Raw genomic sequence first — 25,833 nt, 5'->3', positions numbered from 1 at the left:
AGACATGTGCCAGGTGGAGGATTGGGTCGATCACTCAGGGGTTTCCTGGTGCCCGGCACTCGACTGTCAGCCACGGGCAGCTGGTGTGTGCTGCCTCAGGTCTAGAGAGCCACCTCCTTAGGACCACCAGCAGCCCCCTCTGTGTTCATTTCACAGACTCCTGCCCTGGGTTCTAGTCAGGGAAGCCTCCCTGGGAGTGAGCATGATGAGGGTCCAAGGTGGGGAGGACAGGAGGTCTGCATTCTTTCTGAACCCCACCCTCAGAGGCAGGTCCCCATCTCATGGCCTCAGTTTTCCCTCCAAGAAATGGAACTCAGCCTTATCTCCCCAGTACACCGCAGAGTGCTGTGAAGCAGCCCATGGCTCCTCACCCTGCATACCCTGGAGTCCTGCACTTAGAAGGTGCCCGAGACAAGCTGACCTATCTAGACATTGTCTACAGAAACAATAGCCAGGTCCAAACAAAAACAAAAGAAGAGCTGCCCCTGAATTGCTTCCGATTCCCTGTGCCCTCCTCTGTGTCCGCATAGAACTGTGCTCCCGGGGGCTTTCTGGGTCTGGTTCTCTGGAAGTCAATCACCAGACCTTTCTTCTGAGGCACCTGTGGGTAGATTGGAACTTCCCACCTTTGGGTTAGTGGCCAAGCACATTCATTGTTTGTACCACCCACAGAATCCATTTTCAAAATAAAGAGGAAGGTAGATCCAACAATAAATAAATAAACACACCACTGACATTGAGTCCATGTGGATATGCATAGGGACAAGTCAGAACTGCGACTGCGGGTCTCTGAAGCTGTAAATAGTGAGGGGTGCAGAAAGTCTCATCTGTCTCCTGAGGAGTGGCAGATAGGTTCGAACTGCTGGCCTTGTGGTTAGCAGCACAACACATAACCCAACCAGGACTTCTAGGTAGGTCAATAGCTACAGTCACATCAATTCATGGCAACTCTATGCACAACCGAAAGAAGCTCTGCTCCGTCCTGCAATCGCTGCACAGCAGTTGTGTGGTAGTTACATAATTTCGTGTTGACTTGATAAAGAAGTGTGGGGGTGGAGTCTAGTCTGTCAATCACTAGCCTGTCAATCGGGTCACTGATGATGCCTCCTTGTGGGCGTGGCCTTCTCATGAGGATTCTGGGAACTTCCTCTCTGGCTCTGCTTCACCTTCCTGTAGACAAGCCATGTTGAGCCCTGCAGAGACCTGAGCGGGCCATGCGGCAGAGATGAGATCCATGCCAGTCCTGTGATGCTTCCATCGCCATTGGATCCACAAGACTTGTCACCTGCCAACCTGTGATCTTCCTGCATTCTGCAGCATTGCATGCAGCTGCATGAGTCTAAATAGGATTTACAGGCTAGTATCGGACTTACATGCTCCTATCAGACTTACGAGCTTCATCTGGACTGGAATGGGATTTTTCTTGATATACAACTACTCTTTGCTATCAAGCTCTTTCTTACACATATATGAGGGTCCCTGGATTTGTTTCTCTAGTCAACCCTGCCTGGCACAGGTTGGCACACTTCAGTCCAGCATTGAGGCCACCGTGCCAGTCCATTTCACTAAGGGGCCCCCTCACCCTCACCGGCCACAACTTCACCAGACCTGACACAAGGTCCTCCTTCAGCAATGGTCCTTCCTGATGACAGGTCGGAAGCAAGCAAGTTGGGCAGTGCTCTTTGGGAGCCATCAGATTTCCACTGGCTAGTTCTCAGGGGTCGATGACCAAGCCTCTCAGCCCAGTCTGAGTCTAGGAGCTCCACTGAAACCTGTGCACCATGAGTGGCCTTGCTGACATTTGCCATATCAGTGGCATCGCTTCCAGCATCACAGCGCCACACAAGCGCCACACAAACCACCGCACGACGACACACGACAGATGGGGGCGTGATTTCTAGGTAGGTAAGTGTTGTTACCCTTCCCCGGTTTAAGGAGGTTCAGAGAAGTGACATGGCCGAGCTGAGACCAACCCTCAACCCCTCACACCCCGAAGCCAGACCCGAACAGGCCAACTTCTAGAAAGGCGTGCTGGGAAGAGGTGAGACCGTGCTATTGGGGGCCTGTTGGGTGGCAGGGAGTACAGTGGTCCTGCGCGTGGGCTGGTGTGGCAGCTGCCTGCAAGTGGTGAGCTCATGCCAGATGCCCCCTCCTCTCTTTGGGGGGAGAACATCAATGGTTGGGGCTCATTCCAAAAGAGCCAGGATTTTTTTTAATTGCTCACCCCCATCTGCGAGACAGAACATCTGTCCCAAGAACTAGTCAGACCAAAGAGGCAAGGCCTCCGACAGATGCTGCGGTCAGATGTGGCCTCTGCACCAGGTCTGCACAGGGCGGATGTGCTGACGGTTAGAGCCCCAGACACGGGCAGAAAGCCAGGAAAGAAGCCCCGACTGTTCTCCTGCTCCCTGGAGACCAGCGCCCCCTGAGGTCAAGGTGGACCAGGCATGAAAATGAAGTGGAAGAGAAGAGGCCACCCTCTGTATGAAGGCCCACCCAGTGCTCACAGGCCATCTTGACCATACTCTTTACACTCAATCCGGACTGGCCCGGTGAGGTCCACAGGGCAGACGTCCAGTCCCCATGAGTGCTTTCCCACTTTCCATCAGCTGGACGCTCCCTTCCCGAGAACGTCCTGGGCTTTCAAGGCCTACACCTGGCCTCCAGGAAGTGTCTGCTTTTGAATTTAGGGGAGCAATTCCTAACCCACAGTTCAGCTCTCTAGGTCTAGGGGTCAAGCTCGATTGCACGTGGGCCCTGGGGACTACAGCAAGGAAGGGGACCTTCACGTTGGGCAGCCACTCAGATGTGCCGAATGTTGTTCAGACCCACAAGGAGGCAAGAGGCTGGGGAGGCCAGCATCTGACCGCCGTGTGGCCCCGGCTGCTCAGCTAACAGAGTCCCTCTGTGTGCAGCCCAGAGCAGGTGGTTTCCTCGTGGGGCAGGTTTATTGCCACGAGGTGGAAGACGACATGCTGTTTTTATTCACCTGAGGACAGAAGCCAAGAGTGTGCCAGAGGAGCAGCTCTGGGCACTGAGGCCATGGTTCTGTTAAGGGCTCATTTAGGCTTCAGCTACTATCTATCAATCAGTGCGGCACAGTGGGTCTGCGCGCTGGCCCTCCAGCCGGCCAGGCCAGCGTACAGAGGGCGTTGAAGCCACAATGTCCCTGGGAAGTTGGCTCCCATGACATGGAAACATCCCACAACATCCTCCAGGAGAACAGCCACGGGGGCGGGGATGGGACATAGGGAAAGGCATAGTTGGGGTCAAGGCGCTGCTTAACAACAGGAAAACCTGAGGCCCAGCACAGGACAGGTTGTACAACATGGTGTGTGTGTGTGTGTGTGTGTGTGTGTGTGTGTATGCCCCCACATGTCTCTGTGCAGCAGGTCTCCAAGGGCCAAAGACTGAGCAGAGGACCAGCAGCCACCAGGCAAGCCAGTCCGGACGCAGGGTAAGTTGACCAGCGAAGAAGGCTGTGCTGCCTTCCAAGGCCCCCTGAGCAGAAAGATGGGCTGCCCTGCCAGAACCCCCTCACCCCCAATGCACAGCCAGGGCAAAGGTACTCAGCAGCATCCAGCACGCCCGGCCTGACAAGGTGCCAGGTTGGATCCTTGCTTGCCCCCTTTCTGCCCCCCACCACACACATTTCCCAGAGAGAAACCCCCTCTTGCCCCGAGTCCCCTCCGCTTCCCTCCCTGGGGTTCTGTACTCTTAGTCCACGGCCCACCACACCCTTCTTCGTGGGACTCCATGGGTCTCCGGCTCTCACTCCATTATACCCTCCCTCATGTCTCCCAGCAGGATATGCTACAAGTCCTGATCCCAGGTACCTGTCAACATGGTCTAGTTTGGAAATAGGGTCTCTGATGATGTGACCAGTTAGCAGAAGGTGACGCAGGTCCCAGTCCCTTCCCAGTGATGGAGAGAGAGACAGAAGGGCAGACACGCGACCAGAGAAGCCAAGGCCAGGCCAAGCAGGCAACACTGGGAAGCGGCAGGAGCGGCACGTGGCAGAGAGTCCGTTGAAGGAATCAGCATGAGCAACCCCCGACTGCGATTTCTGCCGCCAGAGCTGAGAGACAGGAAGTCAAAGCCACCATGTGCGTGGTTCCTTACTGCCGCCCTAGGACACCCATCGTTCTCCTGAACGCACCCCAAAGGCCCCTCGAGCCTGATGTCACCACTTCCCTAGATGCCACCTACAGGGGTCTGTGCCTACCCCCCACTGGCCTGGGAACCCTTCCATCTCTGGACAGTCCCTGCTCCCAGGCAGGGCCACCACCCAGCTTTCCTCCTCCCTACCCAATGTCTTGATAACTCGGCCCCCAGGGTCTGCCTTCCTCTGTCCCATCTGACCTCACTATCCTCTGGCACCTTGACGGATGACTCACCCTCCCCCCACCTCTTTGTCCTCTGATGTCCAAGTCTCTAGGGACCCTGGTACACTCAGGCCCCTTGGTACCCGCCGTCCAGAGGCCCCACTGTCTCAGTACTCCCTCACCTGGCCCAGACCTCCCAGGCCTCTCTTCCTATGCTTCCTGCCATCACCTCCTGTGGAAGTTACATAATCTGTTGTCAATTTGAGGATTAAGAGTGAAGGGGTAGAGTTTAACCTGTCAATCAGGTAGCAGTATGATGGCCTCGTTTGGAGGTGCTAAGGAGGTGGGGCACTAGCTACTCCCTGTGAGACATTCTTGTGGAAAAGACACAAGGAACTACATGAGCTGAAGGAGCCACGTGGAGACCCCTGCTAGTGCTGAGGTGCTTCCACTGCCACTGGATCCACAAGACTTTCCACCCACTGGCCTGTGATCTTCCTGCATTCGGCGTCATTACATGTGTTTCATGAGTCTGAAGTGGACTTTATAGACTGGTATCGGACATATGGGCAAATACCAGACTTATGGACTTGATCTGGGCTGGGATGTTTTCTCAATATTCAATTGCTCTTATATTCAAAGCTCTTTCTTATACATGTATGAGTGTCTATGAATTTGTTTCTCTAGTCTACCCAGACTAACACACCTCCTCCCCTCCACACCTTAGACACTGCCCTCCCTCCTTCTAGGACACAGCACGGTATCCTTCTCCAGCCCGTGGGCATGAGGAAGTCACTGCTAAGTCTGAAATAAAGGGCGTCATGATTCCATGTGCACATGGCACTCTGGGAAGAAGGTACTTACCCTGGGGAAGAGGGAAGGGAGGCAGAGCAGAGCACATGAGAGATGAGGATGTGAGGCCTGGGGTCACACCCAGCTCTTTCCAGGAGCCTGGCAGTGAAGAGATGGAGATGGGATGGGGAGGAGGTGGGAACTGTCTAAATTCTTTGGGAGGGGCCATCCATACCTGTGCATGTGTGAAGGGGTGAATGAATGTGGAGGTGCAGCAGGAAGAAGGCCCCCATATGGCCCTGCTCTTCTCCATTTAGAACTGGGCTCTGCCTTCCTGTCAGTGCTGCTATCCCAGAAGCGACACACAGGGATGCTTTTAAAGGACGGAAACTGATTTTCTCACGATGCTAACTGAAGACAGTGAATTCCAAGCACTGGCTGTAAGGAGAGGTCCCTTAATGATCAGGTCACCATCCACCCGCTGCTATGAGTCCATGCCATCAAACCAACTCATAGCAGCCTTGTAGGACAGGGTAGAACTGCCCGCTCTGAGTTTCTGAGACTGTAATTCTTTCAGGGAGTAGAAAGCCCCATCTTTCTCCTGAGGAGTCAGTGGCTGGTGGTTTCAAACTGGCGACCTTGAAGTTATCAGCCCAACACATTACCACTACACTGGTGCTCCAGTTCTTGGAGTGCCAGGTCTTACAGATGCATCTATCTGCTGGCTTGCCTGTGTCTATACTGCTGCTTAAACCACCCAGCAATGATAGGCTTAAGGCACACTTTTGGATATTTGGCGCAGAGCCGAGCCAGGCATACTGAGTCCAGGAGTGCATGTTGAGGCCGAGGGATCATCCCTGAGGGTGGTTTGACCTGAGTGTTGAGTCAGGGAGAGAGTACATCAACAAGCCAGCTCAGCAGGGCTGCATTTCTAGAGGTGGGTGAACAAAGTCCCGAGGCTATGACCTCATGAAAAGAAGTGAGGCATTTGAGCTATTTGGGGAGAGCTGTGAGTGACCACTGTCACCAAAGAGCTACCCACTTCGAGGCATATAGTCCAAAAGCTCATGTGGCATAAGAAAATGAGTCACCGTGCAACATATTGTGAGGTGCCTTTGAGTTGGTTCCAACCCATAGCAACCCTATACACCATAGAATGAAACACTGCACAGCGCTGCACCCTCCTTACAATTGTTCCTCTGCCTGAGCCATTGACGCAGCCAACGGGTCGACCATCTCAGTAAAGGTCTTTCTCTTTCCCACTACTCCACCCCAGCATGACACTCTTCTCCAGGGACTGGTCTCTCCTGACTACATGTCCAAAGCATGTAAGATGAAGTCTTGCCATCCTAGCCTCTAAGGAACATTCTGTATATACAGATCAGTTTGTCCTTTTAGCAGTCTGTCAAACTTTCAGTATTCTTCTCCAGCACTACAATTCAACTGCATCGATTCTTCTTTGGTCTTTCTGATTCAATTTCCAACTTTCACATGAAGCAATGGAAAATGTCATGGCTCAATCCTCGACGTTTTTCAATTTGCTTTTCAATACTCCAAAGAGGTCTTGTGCAGCAGATTTACCTAATGCGATCTACTGGGTGCTGTTTCCATGAGCATTGATTGTGGATCCAAGCAAGACAAACTCCTTGACATCTTCCACCTATTCTCCATGGAAATACTGGTCCAGTTGTGAGGATTTTGGTTTTCTTTACATTGGCTTATAATCCATTCTGAAGACTGCAACCCTAAACCTTCATCAGCAAGTACTTCAATTCCAACTCACAAGTTGTGTCAGCTGCACATCACAGGTTGTTAATAAACCTTCCTCCAATGCTGCGGTCACATTTTTCTTCCTATAAGCCAGCCTCTCTGATGATTTGCTCAGAATACAGATTGAACAAATATGGTGAGACACACAACTTTCTTGATTTTAAACCTAACAGTATTCTCTTGTTCTGTTCGCACAATTGCCTCTTGATCCATGCGTAAGTTCCTCATGAGCACAATGCAGTGTTCTGGAATTCACATTCTTCTCAAGGTTACCCACAGTTTATTATAATCCACACAATTGAATGCCTTGGCATAGTCAATAAAATACACATAAACATCTTTCTGGTATTTTATGCTCTGAGCAAAGATCCCTCTGATATGAGTCCTGATACCCCTTGTTCCATGTCCTCTTCTGAATCCTACCTGAACTTCTGGTAATTCCCTGTCAATATACAACCATTGTTGGAGGATATTCGGAAAAATGTACTTGAATGTGATATCAGTGATATGGTTGTATAGTTTGAGCATTCAATTAGACCACCTTTCTTTGGAATGGGCACATATATGATCTCTCCTAGTCAGTTGCCCAAGTGGTTGTCTTCCTGACATAGGAAGAGCGAGTACTTCAGGGCTTCATCGGCTTGTTGAAACAGTTCAATAGGTGTTCCATCAGTTCCTGGAACCTTGTTTTGGTTCATGCTTTCAGTGCAGCTTGGACTTCTTCCTTCAGCACCATTGGTTCTTGCTCCTTTGCTACCTCCTGAAATCATGAACTGTCAGCTAGTTCTTTTTGTTACAGTGACTATATTTTTTCCATCTTCTCTTGATGCTTCCTGTATCACTCAATATTTTTCCTATGGAATCTCTCAAGACTGCACCTCAAGGCTTAATTTTTTGCTTGAGTTCTTTCAGTCTCAGGTACACCAAGAATGATCTTCTTCCCTTTTTGTTTTCTAATTCCAGGTCTTTTCACATTTAATCATCATCTTTGCCTTTTTCTTCTGGAGCTGCCCTGTGAGTTTTTCTGTTGAGTCTTTAACGTTACCCTTCCATTGGCTGCAGCTACTGTATGATGAGGAGCAAGTTTCAGAGTCTCTTCTACGTCCACTTTGATCCTTTCTTTCCCGTCTTTGTAATGACCTTTTGCTTTCTTTGTGAATGAAGCTCATTTGTCGTTAGTGTTCAATGCAGTAAATCTTTTCTTGAGATATTCTGGAAACTCGGTGGGATAAACTCAACTTGTGGTTTGGCTCTTGTGAACTTGTTTCAATTTTTTTCAGCTTCAATCTGAACTTACATATGAGCAATTGATATTTTGACCACAGTTGGCCCCCTGGCCTGGTTGTAACTACTGATATTGAGCATCTCCATGGTCTTTTCCCATTGATGCAATCCATTTTATTTCTGTGTGTTCCATCTGGGAAATTCCATGTGTACAAGGGGGCACCCACACACCCCCAAAAATTGAATTATGCTGCATGGGCCAGAGTTTTCATGGTACACCTGTTTCCCACTAGTCAAGCATGAAGTAACTCGTTCTGAGTCAGTGCACCAGTGGAGTCACCTGGGAAGATTCTTCCTATTCACAGTGAATTTTTTTCATAAAAGCTGTTTCACTCCAACCTCATTTTTTTGTGATGGCTGATTTAAGAGAACAGTATCTGGCTGTGAAATTTTGTTTCCTGCTTCGAAATAATGCCACAGAAACTGTTGTGATGTTGAACGCACCTTACAAGGGCATCACTATGGGAAACACTCATGTATACAAGAGGATTTTTTTGTTTCAAAAGGTGAAATGACATCACAGATGGAGATAATAACCCTGAATATCAATGGACTGAACTCAGGTATTAAAAGACTGAGACTAGCAGACTGGCTTAGAAAACATAGCCCATCAATCTACTGCCTACAGGAGACACATCTCAAGGCTTCAGACAAAAATAGGCTGAGAATCAAAGGCTGGAGAAAGGCATACCAAGCAAACAGCAATTCATAAAAAGCAGGGGTTGCAAATATAATCTTAGATAAAATTGACCTCAAAGTACAAACCATAAAAAGAGGTAAGGAGGGACACTATATAATGCTCAAAGGAATGATAGACAAAGAACCACTAAGCATGGTGAACATATATTCCCCAAAAGAGAGACCCACTGAATACATCAAACAAACACACCAAAAGATGAAAAAAGAAATCAGAGCCTCAACAATTATAGTGGGTGACTTCGATATACCACTCTGAGAAAGATAGATCCACAGGGAAAGAAACTCAACAAGGAGGCTAGAGATCTAATCACTACAATTAGACAATTTGACCTGATAGATGTTTACAGAGCTTTTCATCCAAATACCAAAAAAAAGAATCAGATTCTTTTCAAGACCACATGGCACATATTCAAAGATAGACCACATGCTGGGGCATAAGGCAAATCTACATAAATTTGAGCACAGTGATATCATACAGACCTCTCTCTCTGACCAAAGTGCCATAAAGCTGGAAATCAACAAAAGGAAGATGAAGAAAAAAAGAGCAAACAACTGGAGGATGAATAACTCTCTGTTGCAAAAGGAGTGTGTACTGGGACAGAGATCAGAGAGGAAATTAGGAAATTTCTAGAAACCAAAGAGAATAAGAACACAAAGTACCAAAACTATGGGACACAGCAAAGGCAGTTAAAAGAGGACGTTTCATATCAATACATGCACACCTGAAAAGGAAGAGAGACTAATGATTGAGATGCTGGCACAAAATGTACAACAACTAGAGCAGTCAGCAGGACAATCCTATTAATAGCAAAAGAAAAGAAATAATATAAATCAGGGCTGAGAGTCAGGAGAGGGAAAATAAGAAAACTTTGGGAAAAAAATAATGCTGCTAACAGTTGGTTCTTTGAAAGGATAAACAGAATCAACAGACTGCTGTCAGACCTAACCAAAGAAAGGAAGGAACTACAGGGGACAACACCTGAGACACGGTGTGGGAATTGCATCTGATCTGATCCCGCCACACAGAGGTAAAACAGGAAGGGGGTGCCACAGAACAGCAAGGGAATGGAGCGGCAAGGTCCCCAGAGAATGCTGAAAGTGGACTTTGGGACCAGAGCATGGTGCCCCAACAGACTGGATTGGAAAACACTCCTAATGGCCAAGAAGCAATCCTTGAAATAACGACAAGCTTTTCTTTCTTGTTGTGCTTTGTTTTGGTTTTTTGTCATTGGTTTGTTGTTGCTGTTGTTTTGCTTTATATTGTTGCTTGGTTTTGCTCTGTCTTGTTTTTTGCGCATGTTATTATCTCTGCAGGTCTGTCTAAATAAGATAGGCTGGATGAACAATCTGGAAGAGAAAACAATGGGACCAACAGTTCCGGGGGGACATGGAAGAGGGGGAGGTGGGAGGAAAGGTAGTGCTGTTAACAAACCCAGGGACAAGGGAACAACAAGTGACCCAAATTGGTGGAAAAGAGGGTGTGGGTGACCTGGTAGGGCATGATTATGGGTAATGTAACCAAGAGGAATTGTTGAAACCCTGGTGGAGACTGAGCATGATAGTGGGACAGGAGGAAAGTCAAAGGAAATAGAGGAAGGAGCTGAGAGGGAAAAGGCATTTATAGAGGTCTAGATAAAGACGTGTATATGTAAATATGTTTATATATGAGGATGGGAAAATAGATCTATGTGACTATATTTATAGGTTTAGTCTTAAGGTAGCAGAAGAACATTGGGCCTCCACTTAAGTACTCCCTCAATGCAAGAACACTTTATTCTATTAAATTGGCATTCTATGATGCTCACCTTCCTGACATAACCGCTGAAGACAGAGCAGGAGAAAAAGCAAAAGTGGCAAAGAAAGCTGATGGTTCCTGGCTATCAAAAGAGATAGCATCTGGGGTCTTACAGGCTTGGAGGTAAACAAGCGGCCATCTAGTTCAAAAGCAACAAAGCCCACATGGAAGAAGTACATTAGCTGGTGCGATCACACAGTGTCGAAGGGATCAGGTAAAAGGCATCATCAAAACAAAAAAAATCTTACCATAATGAATGAGGGGGGAGTGTGGAGTGGAGACCCAATGCCCATTTGTAGGTCACTGGACACCCCCTTATAGAAGGGTCTTAGGGAGGAGATGAGCCAGTCAGGGTGAGATGTAGCAACAATGAAAAATACAACTTTCCTCTAGTTCCTAAATGTTTCCTCCCCTCCCCCCCTCCACCACTATCATGATCCCAATTCTGCCTTGCAAGTCTTGCTAGACCAGAAGATGTACACTGGTACAGATAGGAACTGGAAACACAGGGAATCCAGGGAGGATGACCCCTTCAGGACCAGTGGTGTGAGTGGTGATACTGGGAGGGTGGGTTGGAAAGGGGGAACCGATTACAAGGATCTGTATGTGACCTCCTCCCTGGGAGAACAGACAACAGAAAAGTGGGTGAAGGAAACATCATACAGGGCAAGATATGACAAAATAATAATTTATAAATCATCAGGGATTCATGAGGGAGGGGGGAGTGGGGAGGGAGGGGGGAAAATGAGGACCTGATGCCAGGGGCTTAAGTGGAGAGCAAATGTTTTGAGAATGATAAGGGCAATGAATGTACAAATGTGCTACACACAATTGCTGTATGTATGAATTGTGATAAGAGTTCTATGAGCCCCTAGTAAAAATAATTAATTAAATTTTTAAAAAATAAGGAGGGAACAAATTTCAATAGCAAGGATGAGGGATGAAAGCGGGGACATTACAACTGATGCTAAAGAAATCAAAAGGATAATTACACAGTACTATGAAGGACTGTACCCCAATGAATTCAACAACTTGGAAGACATGGACAAATTCTTGGAAAAACAATTCCTTCCTAAACTATCCCCAACAGATGTCAAGAATCTCAACAGACCCATATCAATAGAAGAAATAGACAAGGTTATTAAGGGATTACCAAAAAAAAATTCCCCTGGACCAGATGGCTTCACAGGAGAATTCTAACAAGCATTCAGGGAATAATTGATGCCAATCCTAGACAAATTCTTCCAGAACATTGAAAAAGACGGCAAGTTTCCGAACTCCTTCTATGAAGCTAGTATAACTCTTATTCCAAAACCAGGTAAGGATCCCACAAGAATTAAGAACTACAGACTAATATCCCTTATGAATATCGATGCAAAAATCCTTAACAAAATACTGGCCAATAGAATACAAAAGTATATAAAATAAATAATTCACCATGACCAAGTGGGATTCATACCAGGGATGCAGGGATGGTTCTACATATGAAAGACCATTAGTATTATTCGTCACATTGACATGAAAAAGTATAAGAACCACATGATAATATTGATTGATGTGGAAAAAGCATTCGACAACATCCAACACCAATTCCCGTATAAGACACTGGAGAAGATAGGAATGGAAGGAAAATTCCTCAAGACAATACAAGTATGTATGAAAAACCAACATCCAACATGGTAGTCAATGGAGAAAAGACTAACACAATCCCATTGAAAAAGGGGACCAGGCAAGGATGCCCCTTGTCCCCACTCTTATTTAACATCGTACTGGAGATTTTAGCTAACAGCATAAGCCAAAGAAAAGACATCAAAGGTATTCATCTGGGGAAGGAAGAGGTGAAACTATCATTATTTGTAGATGATATGATTTTATGTATGGAAAATCCCAAAACTTCCACAAGGGGTGTACTGGAAGCAATAGAGGAGCTTGGCAGAGTGGCAGGATACAAGAGCAACAAACAGAAGTCTATTGGACTGCTATACACATCAGATAAGACCACAGAAGAGGAGATCAAAAAGGTGGTGCCCTTTACAATAGCCAAGCACAAATTGAAATACCTAGGGATATACCTGAATAAAAGAACAAAAGATCTATATGGGGAAACTACAGAACACAATTACAAGAAACCAAGAGTGACCTCAACAAATGGAAGAATAGCCCATGCTCATGGATTAGAAGACTCAATATAGTCAAGATGTCAGTTCTGCCAAAGGCACTATTTAAATTTAATGCAATCCCAATACAGTTACCCTCATCTTTCTTCAAGGGAATGGAAAAACTGATTACCAACTTCATATGGAGAGGGAAGAAGCTCCGAAAACAGTGGGAGGGCTTGCTTTACCTGACTTTAGCACATACTATACAGCCACAGTTGTCAAAACCACATGGTATTGGTATAATGACAGGTACTCAGACCAATGGAAAAGAACTGAAAACCCAGAAATAAAATCATCAGCATACAGACAACTGATCTTTGATAAGGGCCCAAAAAGTATCCAATGGAAAACAGATGTCCTCTTCAACAAGTGGTGCTGGAAAAAATGGATATTCACCTGCAGAAAAATGAAGCAAGACCCTTATCTCACTCACAAGAATAAACTCAAGGTGGATCACAGATCTCAAGGTAAAACCCCAAACTATTAGGGCCATCAATGAGGAAATTGGGACAAACCTGAGAACCTTGGCACAGGGAATACATAGGCTATCAGAAATAGGGAAGGATGCAAACACAGAGGAGGCACAAATTGACAAGTGGGATATACTGAAGATAAAATATCTGTGTACATCAAAAGAATGCACCAAGAGAGTAATAAGAGAGCCCACGGACTGGGAAAACATCTTTAGTAATAACACATCAGACAAAGGCCTTATTACTAAAATATACAATACTCTGCTAGGTTCCAAAAAGAAAAAAACTAATTGCCCACTAAGGAGGTGGGCAAAGAACCTGAACAGAAATTTCACAGGGGCAGAAATCTGAATGGCCTATAAACATATGAGATAATGTTCCCGATCTTTAGCCATAAGAGAAATGCAAATTAAAACAATGAGATACCACCTAGCACCCTCAAAGATAGCCTGATTCAAAAAAATCTGAAAGTAAGAAGTGTTGAAGGGGCTGTGGGGATATAGGAACTCTCATCCACTGCTGGTGGATCTGTAAGTATGTACAGCCACTAATGGAAATCGATCTGGCGATATCTAAAACAGGTGGACATCAAGCTACCATACAACACAGCAATCCCCCTACTGGGCACATACCCAGAAGAGGCAAGAAGCAAACCACGGCCAGACATCTGTGCTCCAATGTTCATCACGGCACAGTTCACAAATGCAAGGAGTTGGAAACAACCCAAATTACCATTAACTAACAAATAGATTAAAAAACTGTGGTACTCACATACCATGGAGTACTACACATCGCTAAAATCAGTGATGAACATATGAAGCATATTACCGCATAGGAAGAACTGGAGGAAACCATGCTAAGCGAAGTAAGCCAAGCACAAAGGACAAGTACAACATGAATCCGCTGAGGTAAGCTTTAAAAATACAAAAGGGGCATAGGGAAAAAGCTACTGTATACAAACATTCCTGGGGCGGGGACCAGGTAGTATGGCAGGGGCCAGACCACATCCAGGGATACATATGGTAGCCAACTAAACAGGAGGGGGAAAGGGGAAAAAAAGAAATAGGTAGCTGGGGCACAGGGCACTAACCCACTCAAGGGGAGGGTATTGTTTATATCTCCTCAGGGAAAGAGGGACCAGACTTCAATCCGGTGCTCAGAGATGTGAATACAACATACCAGCCGGGAGTAGGGAACCAGTGGAAAGATCTGGCAAGCCAGCCCCAATCCCAATTACATGGACACTTGCCCCTCCCCCAGAATAATTTATTTCAGAAGACAGCACTGAAGCTACAGCTCAGGGAGAAGGACATGTCTGATCAGAGCACACGGGAACAAATGAAGGGGGAGGAAGAGAGTGGAGCACATCCTGGCCCACCAAGCCTTGGCAATGATGTTCCCACTCAGAGCAGTCAATGCACAGAGAGGACCATATGGCCGGCCCCACTATGAGACAAAACATCCCTCACTGACCCATAGCCCTACAGGGGACAACACTGGAGACAGTGTGGGAATTGAGCCCAATATGATCCCACCAAACCAAGGGAAAACACTAAGGTCATGCAAAAGAACAGCAAGGGGAACAGAGCAACAAAGTCCCCAGGGAATACCAAAAATAGACCTAGGGCCAGGGCTTGGCACCCCATCAGACTAGACCAGAAAACCCTCCTGAAGGCCAACGAACGTCCTTGAACTAACTACAAGCTTTTCTTTCTTGTTGTCGTTGTTGTCCAGCGGTCCTCAAATTTTTTAAACAGAGAGCCAGTTCACTGGCTCTCAGACCCATTAGAGGGCCGGGACTACAGTTTAAAAAAAAAACAAACTATGAACAAACTCCTACGTGCACTACACGTGTCTTATTTTGAAGTAAAAAAAAAAAACTGGGGAAAAACACCCAGAGGACTGGATAAATGTCCTCAGCAGGCCCCATGTGGCCGAAGTTTGAGGACACCTGTTGTCATTGGCTTTTTGTTGTTTTTTTGTTGATGTTTTGTTTTATTTTGTTGCTTTGTTTTGCTCTGCCTTGTTTTTGTGCATGTTATTATCTCCACAGGTCTGTCTAAATAACATAGTCTGGATGAACAATATGGAGGAGAAAACAATGGGACGGACAGTTCTGGGGGGACATGGGAGCATGGGGGGGAAGGAAATGGTGTTAACAAACCCAGGGACAATGAAACAAGTGATCCAAATCGGTGGTGAGGAGGATGTAGGAGGACTGGTAGGGCATGATTAAGGGTAATGTAACCGAGAGGAATTACTGAAACCCAAATGAAGGCTGAGAATGATAGAGGGACAAGAAGAAAGTAAAAGGAAATCGAGGAAAGAACTAGGCGGCAAAGGGCATTTATACAAGTCTAAATAAAAGCATGCGCATATGTAAATATATTTATATATGAGATGGGGAAATAGATCTATGTGCATATATGTATAGGTCTAGTATTAAGGTAGCAGATGGACACTGGGCCTCCACTCAAGTACTCCCTCAATGCAAGAATACTTTCTTCTATTAAACTGGCATTCCATGATGCTCATCTTCCCAACACAACCACTGAAGACAAAGCGGGTGAATAAGCAAATGTGGTGAAGAAAGCTGATGGTGCCTAGCTATCAAAAGATATAGCGTCTAGGGTCTTAAACATTTGAAGATAAACAAGCAGCCATCTAGCTTAGAAGCAACAAAACCCTCATGGAAGAAGCACACCAGCCTGTGCGATCACGAGATGCCGAATGGATCAATTATCAGGCATCAAAGAACAAAAAGTCATATCATTGTGTGCTCACCTTCCCAATAAGATCACTGAAGAGAAGCGGGTGCATAAGCAAATGTGGTGAAGAAAGCTGATGGTGTCCGGCTATCAAAAGATGCAGCACCTGGAGTCTTAAATGTTTGAAGGTAAACAAGCAGCCATCTAGCTCAGAAGCCAGAAAGCCCACATGGAAGAAGTTCACCAGCCTGTGTAATCACGAGGTGTCAAAAGGACCAGGTATCTGAGCAGCTGATATTAAGGGTTCAAGTAGAAGGCAGATGTTTTGAGAATCATGATGGCAACAAAGGTACATATGTGCTTGATACAATGGATGTATGTATGGATTGTGATAAGAATTGTACAAGCCCCCAATAAAATGATTTTTTTTAAAAAAGGATCAAGTATCAAGCATCAAACAACAAAAAAAATCAAATCATTGTGAATGATGGGGAGTGCAGATTGGGTACCCAAGATCCATCTGCAGGCAAATAGACATCCTTTACAGAAGGGTCGCGGGGAGGAGACGAGCCGGTCATGGTGCAGTGTAGCAACGATAAAACATACAACTTTCCTCTAGTTCCTAAATGCTTCCTCCTTCTCCACCACCCACCCCCACTATCATGATCCCAATTCTACCTTACACATAACCTCTTGCCTGGGGGATGGACAGCAGAAAAGTGGGCTAAGGGAGACACCTGACAGTGTAAGATATGACAAAATAATAATTTATAAATTATCAAGGGTTCATAAGGGAGAGGGGAGGGGAGAGGGGGACAGAGGGGAGCAACATGAGAAGCTGATACCAAGGGCTCAAGCAGAGAGAAAATGTTTTGAGAATGATGATGGCAACCAATGTACAAATGTGCTTGACACTATGGATGGATGTATTGATTATAATGAGTTGTACGAGCCCTCAATAAAATGATTTTTTTAAGGTGAAATGTCCATTAATGACAAAACTCATTCTGGACATCTGTCAACTTCCTGAACAGACGAAAACGTTGACCCAGTGCATTTGGAGTTCATTCTGTCAGGTCAGACTGTTAATCAAGCTCTCTATTTAGAGGTTCTGAAAAGATCGCATAACAATGTGAGACAAAAAAAGGCCCGATTTGTGGCAGACAAGGGACTGGTTTTGCCACGATGCCAATGCACCTGCTTACGCAGCCATCTCAGTGTGTCAGTATATGGCAAAAAAACAGCATGCCTCTCTTGCCCCACGCTCCTGACTCGCCTGACCTGACTCCATGTGACTTCTTTTCTGTTTCCTGAACGCAGAAGGCCATGAAAGGACAGTGATTTGACAATGTAGAAGAGGTGAAGAAAAAAATGAGGGAGGTGCTGTCAGCCATCCAAACAGATGAGTTTGAAAAATGTTTCCAAGAATGGAATTTCAGATTTGACAAATCTATTAAGTATAATGGAGAGTACTTTGAAAGTGATGAGTTTGCTTTGTAAAAAAAAGACCAAGAAATTTCAATACATAGCTCTGGGGGACAATTCCGGGTTTTGGTGGATACCCCCTTGTGTCACCTTTTGTGCTGCTGAAAAAAATATTTACTATGAACACATCACTGGTTTTGCAAAATTCTATCATGCAATCTCCAGCTTCATTCCCTTCCTTTTTTTAATCGTTTTATTAGGGGCTCATACAATTCTTATCACAATCCATACATATATCAATTGTGTAAAGCACATCTGTACATTAATTGCCCTCATCATTCTCAAAACATTTGCTCTCCACTTAAGCCCCAGCATCAGGTCCTCATTTTCCCCCTCCCTCCTCGCTTTTCCCTCCCTCGTGAGCCCTTGATAATCTATAAATTATTATTTTGTCATATCTTTCCCTGTCTGATGTGTCCCCTCACCCACTTCTCTGTTGTCCATCCCCCAGGGAAGAGGTCAACATGTAGATACCTATAATCGGTTCCCCCTTTCCAACCCACTCTCCCTTTACCCTCCCAGTATCACCACTCACACCACTGATCCTGAAGGTATCATCCACCCTGGATTCCCTGTGTTTCCAGTTCCCATCCATACCAGTGTACATCCTCTGGTCTAGCCAGACTTGCAAGGCAGAATTGGGATCATGATAGTGGGGAATGGGGGGGTGGGAGGAGGAAGCATTAGGAACTAGAGGAAAGTTGTAATTTTCATCGGTGCTACATCACACCTTGACTGGCTCATCTCCTCCCTTAGACCCCTCTGCATGGGGATCTCCAGTGGCCAACAAATGGGCTTTGGGTCTCCACTCTGCACTATCCCCTCATTCACTATGGTAAGATTTTTTTGTTCTGATGATGCCTTATACCTGATCCCTTCGACACCTCGTGATCACACAGGTTGGTATGCTTCTTCCATGTGGGCTTTGTTGCTTCTGAGCTAGATGGCCGCTTGTTTACCCTCAAGCTTTTAAAACCCCAGATGCTATATCTTTTGATAGCTGGGCACCATCAGCTTTCTTCACCACATTTAGTTGTTCACCCACTTTGTCTTCAGCAGTTATGTCGGGAAAGTGAATGCCAATTTAATAGAAGAAAGTATTCTTGCATTGAGGGAGTACTTGAGTGGAGGCCCAATGTCCTTCTGCTACCTTAATACTAAACCTATAAATATAGGCACATAGATCTATTTCCCCATCCTCATATATAAACATATTTGCATATGTACATGTCTTTATCTAGACCTCTATAAATGCCCTTTGCCTCCGAGCTCTTTCCTCTATTTCCTTTGACTTTCCTCCTGTCCCACTATCATGCTCAGTCCCCACCAGGGTTTCAGCAATTCCTCTTGGTTACATTACCCTTAATCATGCCTTACCAGGCCTCCCACACCCACCTCACCACCAATTTGGATCACTTGTTGTTCCCTTGTCCCTGGGTTTGTTAGCACCTTTTCCTTTCCCCCCACCTCCCCCTCTCCCATGTCTCCCCGGAACTGTCGACCCCATTGTTTTCTCCTTCAGATTGTGCATCCAGCCTATCTTATTTAAACAGACCTAAGGAGATAATAACATGCACAAAAATAAGACAGAGCAAAACCAAGCAACAATATACAACAAACAACAAAAATAAACCACTGACAAAGAACAAAACAAAACACAAGAAAGAAAAGCTTGTAGTTAGTTCAAAGATCATTTGTTGGCCTTTAGGAGTGTTTTCCAGTTCAATCTATTGGGGGTATCATGCCCTGGCCCCAAAGTCCACCCTCAGCATTCCCTGGGGACCCTGCCGCTCCTTTCCCTTGCTGTTCCACTGCACTCCCCCAGTGCTTTGCCTCGGTGTGGCGGGATCAGATTGGGCACAATTCCCATACTGTGTCTCCGGTGCTGTCCCCCACAGGGCCATGGGTCAGTGAGGGGCGTCATGTCTCATAGTGTGGCTGGCCATGTGGTCCTCTATGTGGACTGGCTGTCCAGCTTCATTTCTATCACCAAATTCATATTCTCCAACTATTGTTCCTTCCTGTCTCCAACTTTTGCATTCCAATCATCAAAAAATTATCAATGCATCTTGATCAATTTCTGACTGAAATGGTTGGTCGAATTCTTCAATTTTTTCCTCACTAGCTTTTGTGGTTGGTGCACACATTTGAATAATAGTTGTATTGATTAGATTTTCTTAAAGGCAGATCAATATAGTCCTATTGCGGACAGCATTGTACTTCATGATTGACTTTGCAGTGTCGTTTTAGACAATGCCATACCATTCCTCTTGATCGTGTTATTCCCAGCATTTGATTTTCTGATTCAAAATGGGCAATACTAGTCAATTTCAGCTCAGTAATTCCTAGGATATTGATCTTTATGCATTCTGTTTCATTTTTAACCACTTCCGATTTTCCTAGATTCATACTTTGTACATTTCCAAGTTCCTCTGATTAGCAGACTTTGCAATTGTGTCTCCTTTCCTTAGGTCGTGCCCATCAGCAAATGAAGATCCTGAAGGCCCCACCCCCACAGCCTATTCCCGACTCATGTCACCATGGTCGATTCCACTCTGAGAGGTCAGCTTCTCCTCAGTCACGTTTTTAATGGCCTAGGACCCATCCTCTGGCTCTGTGTCTGATAATGCTCTGCTTCCATTCTGTAAGCCTTCAGTATCTGACAATGCTCCAAAGCTGAGCATAAGGTTTTCAGCGGCTTCTTCCTCTACAGTACGGAGCCAGACCCTTCATGGCTGTCTGTTGGTAGTCTGAAAGCTCCATGGAAACGTGTTCACCTTGAGTGACCCTGCTGGTGGTGAAATACCAATGCCCTAGATTCCAGCAGCACCACAACACACAGCCACCACAGTAGGACACACTGACAGACAAGTCGTGGTTTATAGCATGAGAGAGACAAAGAAAAATGCAATCAAACATTTAAATGTTGAAATTTCCATTTCTCCATCCTAATGACTCTTAACTCAATATTGTTTCCAAATTAAACACTCTCAGTAAAAGTCTACACAGTGAACCTCAATACCAGAAAAGCATTTGTAGAATTATGAGTTCATCGGGGCTGGTGGCCAGAGGGGCTCTAGCACCTGCCTTCCCAGGACCACGGCACCCACGGCACTCACCCGGATGGCCCGACTGTAGACAATAAGCTTGAGGATGCACAGCGTCTGCAACCCATTTATGATGTTGAGGTAGGAGTAGTGCATGCCCTTGATCACGAAGAAGCTGTAGGGGAACATGCTGATGATGATGATGAACACATCCAGCAAGTTGTAGCCTTGCTTCCAGTACCCAATGGGGTTCACGTAGACCTTCATGAAGAACTCAAGCAGGTAGCTGGCCAACACAATGATCTGCGCGATCTGCAGGGGGGCAAGGTGGGAGGAGTCAGGTCAGGCTGCAGTGTCCTCGAGTCCTGGCCCTCCCCCTTCAAGGGCACCCAATCAAAGTGTAAAAGGCCAGGCAAAGTCCTGACGCACATCAGACGCCCAGTGTGTTTAACTACCTTCTCCTTTCTACGTCTTCCCTACCCCATGACCCTACACTGGGGCTCGGTTTGACCTCAGGCGCTTGAAAGGACGGACTTACTGACAGAGTGACTCTATCGACCTAGTACTTCAAAAAGTTCATAGATGGTATTGCATTCATCTCCCCAGCAAGAGATGGGTTGGACCGGATTGGGGGACAGTGGTGGCCAGAAGAGGCTATATTCTGAATCTTTTGTAGGCAATAATGATACTGTTGGTGAGCTAAAGGCAAGGAAGACGCCTCATGTTTCAGGTGGAACAATTGGGTGATACTTTGACTGAGATAAGTTTGGAGTGGGCTGAAGGGAGATAGAGACGGAATAGAAAGGTTTTGTGATATATCACCTTTTAAATGTCAGATGCTGTCACTTGAAGTTGTAGTCCAAGTCACAAGCATCCATTTGGAGAACTTTAGGGCGGCTGGTGTTTTTATTTGTTCTGAATAGTTAGATTTGTGGTCTGCACATCACGATTTACGTGTGGCTTTTTAGAAAGTTCTGTTGTGTGCTAAGACATGCAAAAATTTTAAGGAGTAATATAATGAATGATCATATGCTACCCAGCTTAAGAAATAAAATATAACCAGAGCAGGTGGAGACGTCTCAGGAGCCCCTATCATACATGTGGACTTTTTGGTGCTTGTGTATTTTACATATTTACCACATATGTGTCCCTAAAAGTGCATGCTGTTGTTCTGCATTTTTACACATCATATAAGTAGTAGACACTAGTGTATTGCTTGGCACTTTGCCTTTTTCCCTTAAAATTATTCATATGAGATTCATCCATGTTGCTATGTGGAAATCTAGTTTACTGTTTTACCAATAGTCAGGGATCCCACTTAAGAAAATGCTACACATTCTTAATCTAATTACTTGTTGAGTGATTTTCAGCTTGTTTTCAGTGTGTTTGGGTTTCTTTCTTTGTCACCTTTTAAACAGCGCTTTTATGTTTGGACAACTCTGGTATGTTTTATTGTACATATGTGTAAGAACCTCTCGCAACTGAATACCAAGGTTATAAGATATGAACATTTTCAGTTCTACTGGATGTTACCAAATAATTATTGTACCGATTTACTTTTATATCAATAATGTTCCTGTTGCTCTGTGTACTTGTTAATACCTCCTACTGTCAGACAGTTTCACGTTTGTCAGTCTGATGAATATGACATTGTATTGGGGGATGCGGGGCTTGAGTTTCACTTCTCTAATTATTAATGAAATTGAGCATCTTTGTGTGTTCCTCAACTGCGACTTGCCTGTTTCTGTCTTTTACCCAATTTTCTACTGTATTCTTTTGTCTTTTTAAAAAATCATTTTCTTTTGTCTTTTTCTTACTGATTTAGAAGGCATAGATTTTGTTTTGCTTTGCGTTTCTTATTTTTATTATTTAAATCATTTTATTGGGAGCTCTTACAGATATCATACCATTCCATCGTTCAATCTCATCAAGCAGTATTGTATAATTGCTACCACAATCAGTTTCAAAACATTTTGTTTCTTCTTGAACTCCTTGATATCAGCTCCCCTTTCTCCCCTCCCTCCACACCCTACCCCAGAAACCCTTTTTCCCCCATAATAGTTTTTGTTTGTTTACACAATCGACTATATCTATTCACATACATATTTTCAAATATGTCATGCTTATTCTTTTTTTGTCATTTTTTTATTTTAAATTGATATATTTAATAAGATTTTGGATACATTTAAGTATAAATATATTTTAAATAATTGTAATTTAAGTTTTGAATAGTTAAATCTGTTTCCTTGAATTCTTTTTTTTAAATCTTTTTACTGGGGCTCATAAGGCTCTTATCACAATCTGTACATACATCAATTGAGCAAAGCACCCTTATACATTCGTTGCACTCGTCACTCTCATAATTCACCTTCCACTTGGGTTCCTGGAATCAGCTCGGTTTCCCTTTTTTTCCCCCCATCTGCTTATTCTTTTTTATTTGAAGGTTTTTTATTCTTGATTTAATAGATTACATATTCAGACATAAATATAAAATACAAATATACAAATACATACATAAACATCCATATCATGTATGTATATATACACATATATAATTGCATTGCATAATAATAAATATATAGAATTCCTGCAAGAAGTAAAAATCATAACATTCAATCCATGACTCGAGCCATGAAATAGCTTTACAACTAAAACTTTTTTAAATTAAATACTTTTATTGGGGGCCCTTATATCTCTTATCACAACATTCCATCCATCCATTGTGACAAGCACATTTGTACATATGCTGCCATCATCATTTTCAAAGCATTTTCTTTCTACTTGCACCCTTGATAACAGCTCCTCATTTTTGTCTTGCTTATTTTTGTCTTTTATTCTTTTAACTGAATTTTACACTTAACTTGGCAAGATCTGTTGATTTCATAGATTGATTAAGGAAACTGCTTCTTTAAGAAAATAAGTCCTAGAAAGCAAATGTTTTGGAGAATGATGATGGCAACAAATGTACAAATGTGCTTGACACAATTGATGTATGTGTGGATTGTGATAAAAGTTGTACGAGCCCCCAGTAAAATGATTTTTAAAAAAAGAAGAAGAAGAAGTCTTCACAAGGAAGAGACGAGCCAGTCAGGGTGCAGTATGGCACCGATGAGACATACAACTTCCCTCTAGTTCTTTAATGCTTCCTCCACCATCATAATCCCAATTCTACCTTACAGATCCAGCTAGACCAGAGCATGTGCACTGGTACAGATCAGAGCTGGAAACACAGGGAGTCCAGGGCAGATGAACCCCTCAGGACCCATAATGGGAGGAGCAGTATCAGGAGGGGAAGGAGAAGGTGGGGGAGAAAGAGAGAACCCATCACAAGGATCTACATAAAACCTCCTCCCTGGGGGACGGAAAACAGAGAAGTAGGTGAAGGGAGACATCGGACAGTGTAAGACATGAAAAAAATAATAATTTATAAATTATCAAGGGTTCATGAGGGAGGGAGATAGGTGAGGAGGGAAAAATGAGGAGCTGATAAGAAGGGCTCAAGTAAAAAGAAAATGTTGTGAAAATAATGATGGCAACAAAGGTACAAATGTGCTTGACACAATGGATGGATGTATGGATTGTGGTGAGTTGTATGAGCCCAAATAAGATGATTTTTTTAAAAGAAATCCTCTACCTGCTATCTTTTCATTTCTCTGTCTTCTTTGATGACCTTATGTTAGTCTGGGTTGACTAGAGAAACAAATCCAGGGAGACTCATATGTGTGTGAGAGAATTTTATATCAAAGAGTAATTGTACATTAAGAAAGCATCCCAACCCAGTCTAGATCAAGTCCATAAATCCAATATTAGCCCATATGTCCAATACTAGTCCATAAATCCCTCTTTTGACTCACGCAGCCATGCAATGATGCTCAATGCAGGAAAATCACAGGCCAGTGGGTGGAAACTCATGTGGATCCAGTAGTGGTGGAAGCATCTTAGTGCTGGCGTTGCTGGCTCCTTTAGCTCCAGGGCTCTGGCTCTATCAGTGCAGCTACGTGTGTCTTGTTAGCAGGAAGATGAAGCAGAGAGAGTCTCCTTCCTCCAGGGAGGGATACAGGAGTTCCCAGAATCTTCAGGAGAAGGCCATGCCCACACAGAGATCTCATTGGCTATGGCCTGATTAACAGGCTAGACTCCACCCCTTTGCAAGTTGACAGGAGATTATGTAACTACCCTGGGCCTTTGTACATTTTTATATTTTTATCCATAAATTTCACATTAAGTACTTCCTATTTCATTGATATTATAAGTGCAATTTTTATTGTTAATGTTTTAAATACAATACATTTAAGATTTTAGATATATATCCATCAAACTTGCTGAACTTTGTAAATCTGAATGATTTATTTTTACAAGTACTTTTGGATTTTATACAGAAATTATATCATCGTTGAAGAGAGTTTATTTAAACTTTTTCCCCTAATCTTACCGCTCTTTATTTTTCTTGTGTTGTGGACTGGCTAAGATGCTAATACAAGCCATCTGAATAACTACAATACCCTTTTAAAGGGAATAATGTCAAGGTTTCCCTACTGAGGGTGAGTTTTGATACAGGTTTTTGGTAGATAGTCTTAAAAAACATATTTCTTCTATTCCTAGTTTGCTAAATTTTTATAATGAAGGGCACGCATAATAACTTTTTTCTACATCTTTAAAATGACCTTATGGTATTTTTCTCCTTTAATTTTTACACTGCTGAATTAAACATCCAGATCTTTTTAATATTGTACTATCCTTGAATTCCTGAAAAAGCACAATTTGGTAATGGCATATTATCTTCTTTGTACATATATTTATTCAGGGTTCTAATAGTTGGGATTTCTGCATCCAAATTTATTATCTTTGCTATAATTTTCTTTTTACATCATAACTAGTTGGGGTGTGATGGTTTTACTAATTTCACAGAGTGAATTGTGTCGGAGGACAAAGTAGACATAAGCATTTACTTAGTCACTAGAAGATTTGTTGTTGAGAATTGCATCTTCAATGAATGTTAAAAACATTTAGTCTAGGTTTCTTTGTCTTGGAGGGTAGGACTTCTTAGCTACTAACTCAATGTTTTAATCGTATAGAAGTTAAAGAACATGGAAGGGTTATGTTGAGCTTTCTCTACCTTATTGAAAGCTAGTTTTATGACATTTTAAAAGAACATTATCTATTTCATCTAGACCTTCAAATTGATGGCATAGCAGTATAATATTTCTGATATCTACTGTATCTGTAGCTTGCCTTTTAAATTCTTAACATGCTTCAGTTCTCTCATCTTGTTAGCTCTTCATTGTGTGATTCTTTT

The 25,833-nt window shown here is 44.1% G+C and overlaps 1 protein-coding gene across 1 annotated transcript in view; it reads right to left on the bottom strand.

Moving 5' to 3' along the window:
• CATSPER3 (cation channel sperm associated 3) overlaps positions 1-25,833 on the bottom strand; it is a 43,914-nt gene that overhangs the window by 6,780 nt on the left and 11,301 nt on the right. Inside the window, exon 3 of the mRNA XM_075542687.1 lies at positions 20,610-20,849. Coding sequence (XP_075398802.1) covers positions 20,610-20,849 — 240 coding nt within the window. The remainder of the gene's footprint in view (positions 1-20,609; positions 20,850-25,833) is intronic.

This window comes from Tenrec ecaudatus, chromosome 2 (genome assembly GCF_050624435.1).
Source record: "Tenrec ecaudatus isolate mTenEca1 chromosome 2, mTenEca1.hap1, whole genome shotgun sequence".
Lineage (NCBI taxonomy): Eukaryota > Metazoa > Chordata > Mammalia > Afrosoricida > Tenrecidae > Tenrec > Tenrec ecaudatus.
Note: the sequence above shows the minus strand (reverse complement) of the source record. Positions and strands in the feature narration are given on the sequence as shown.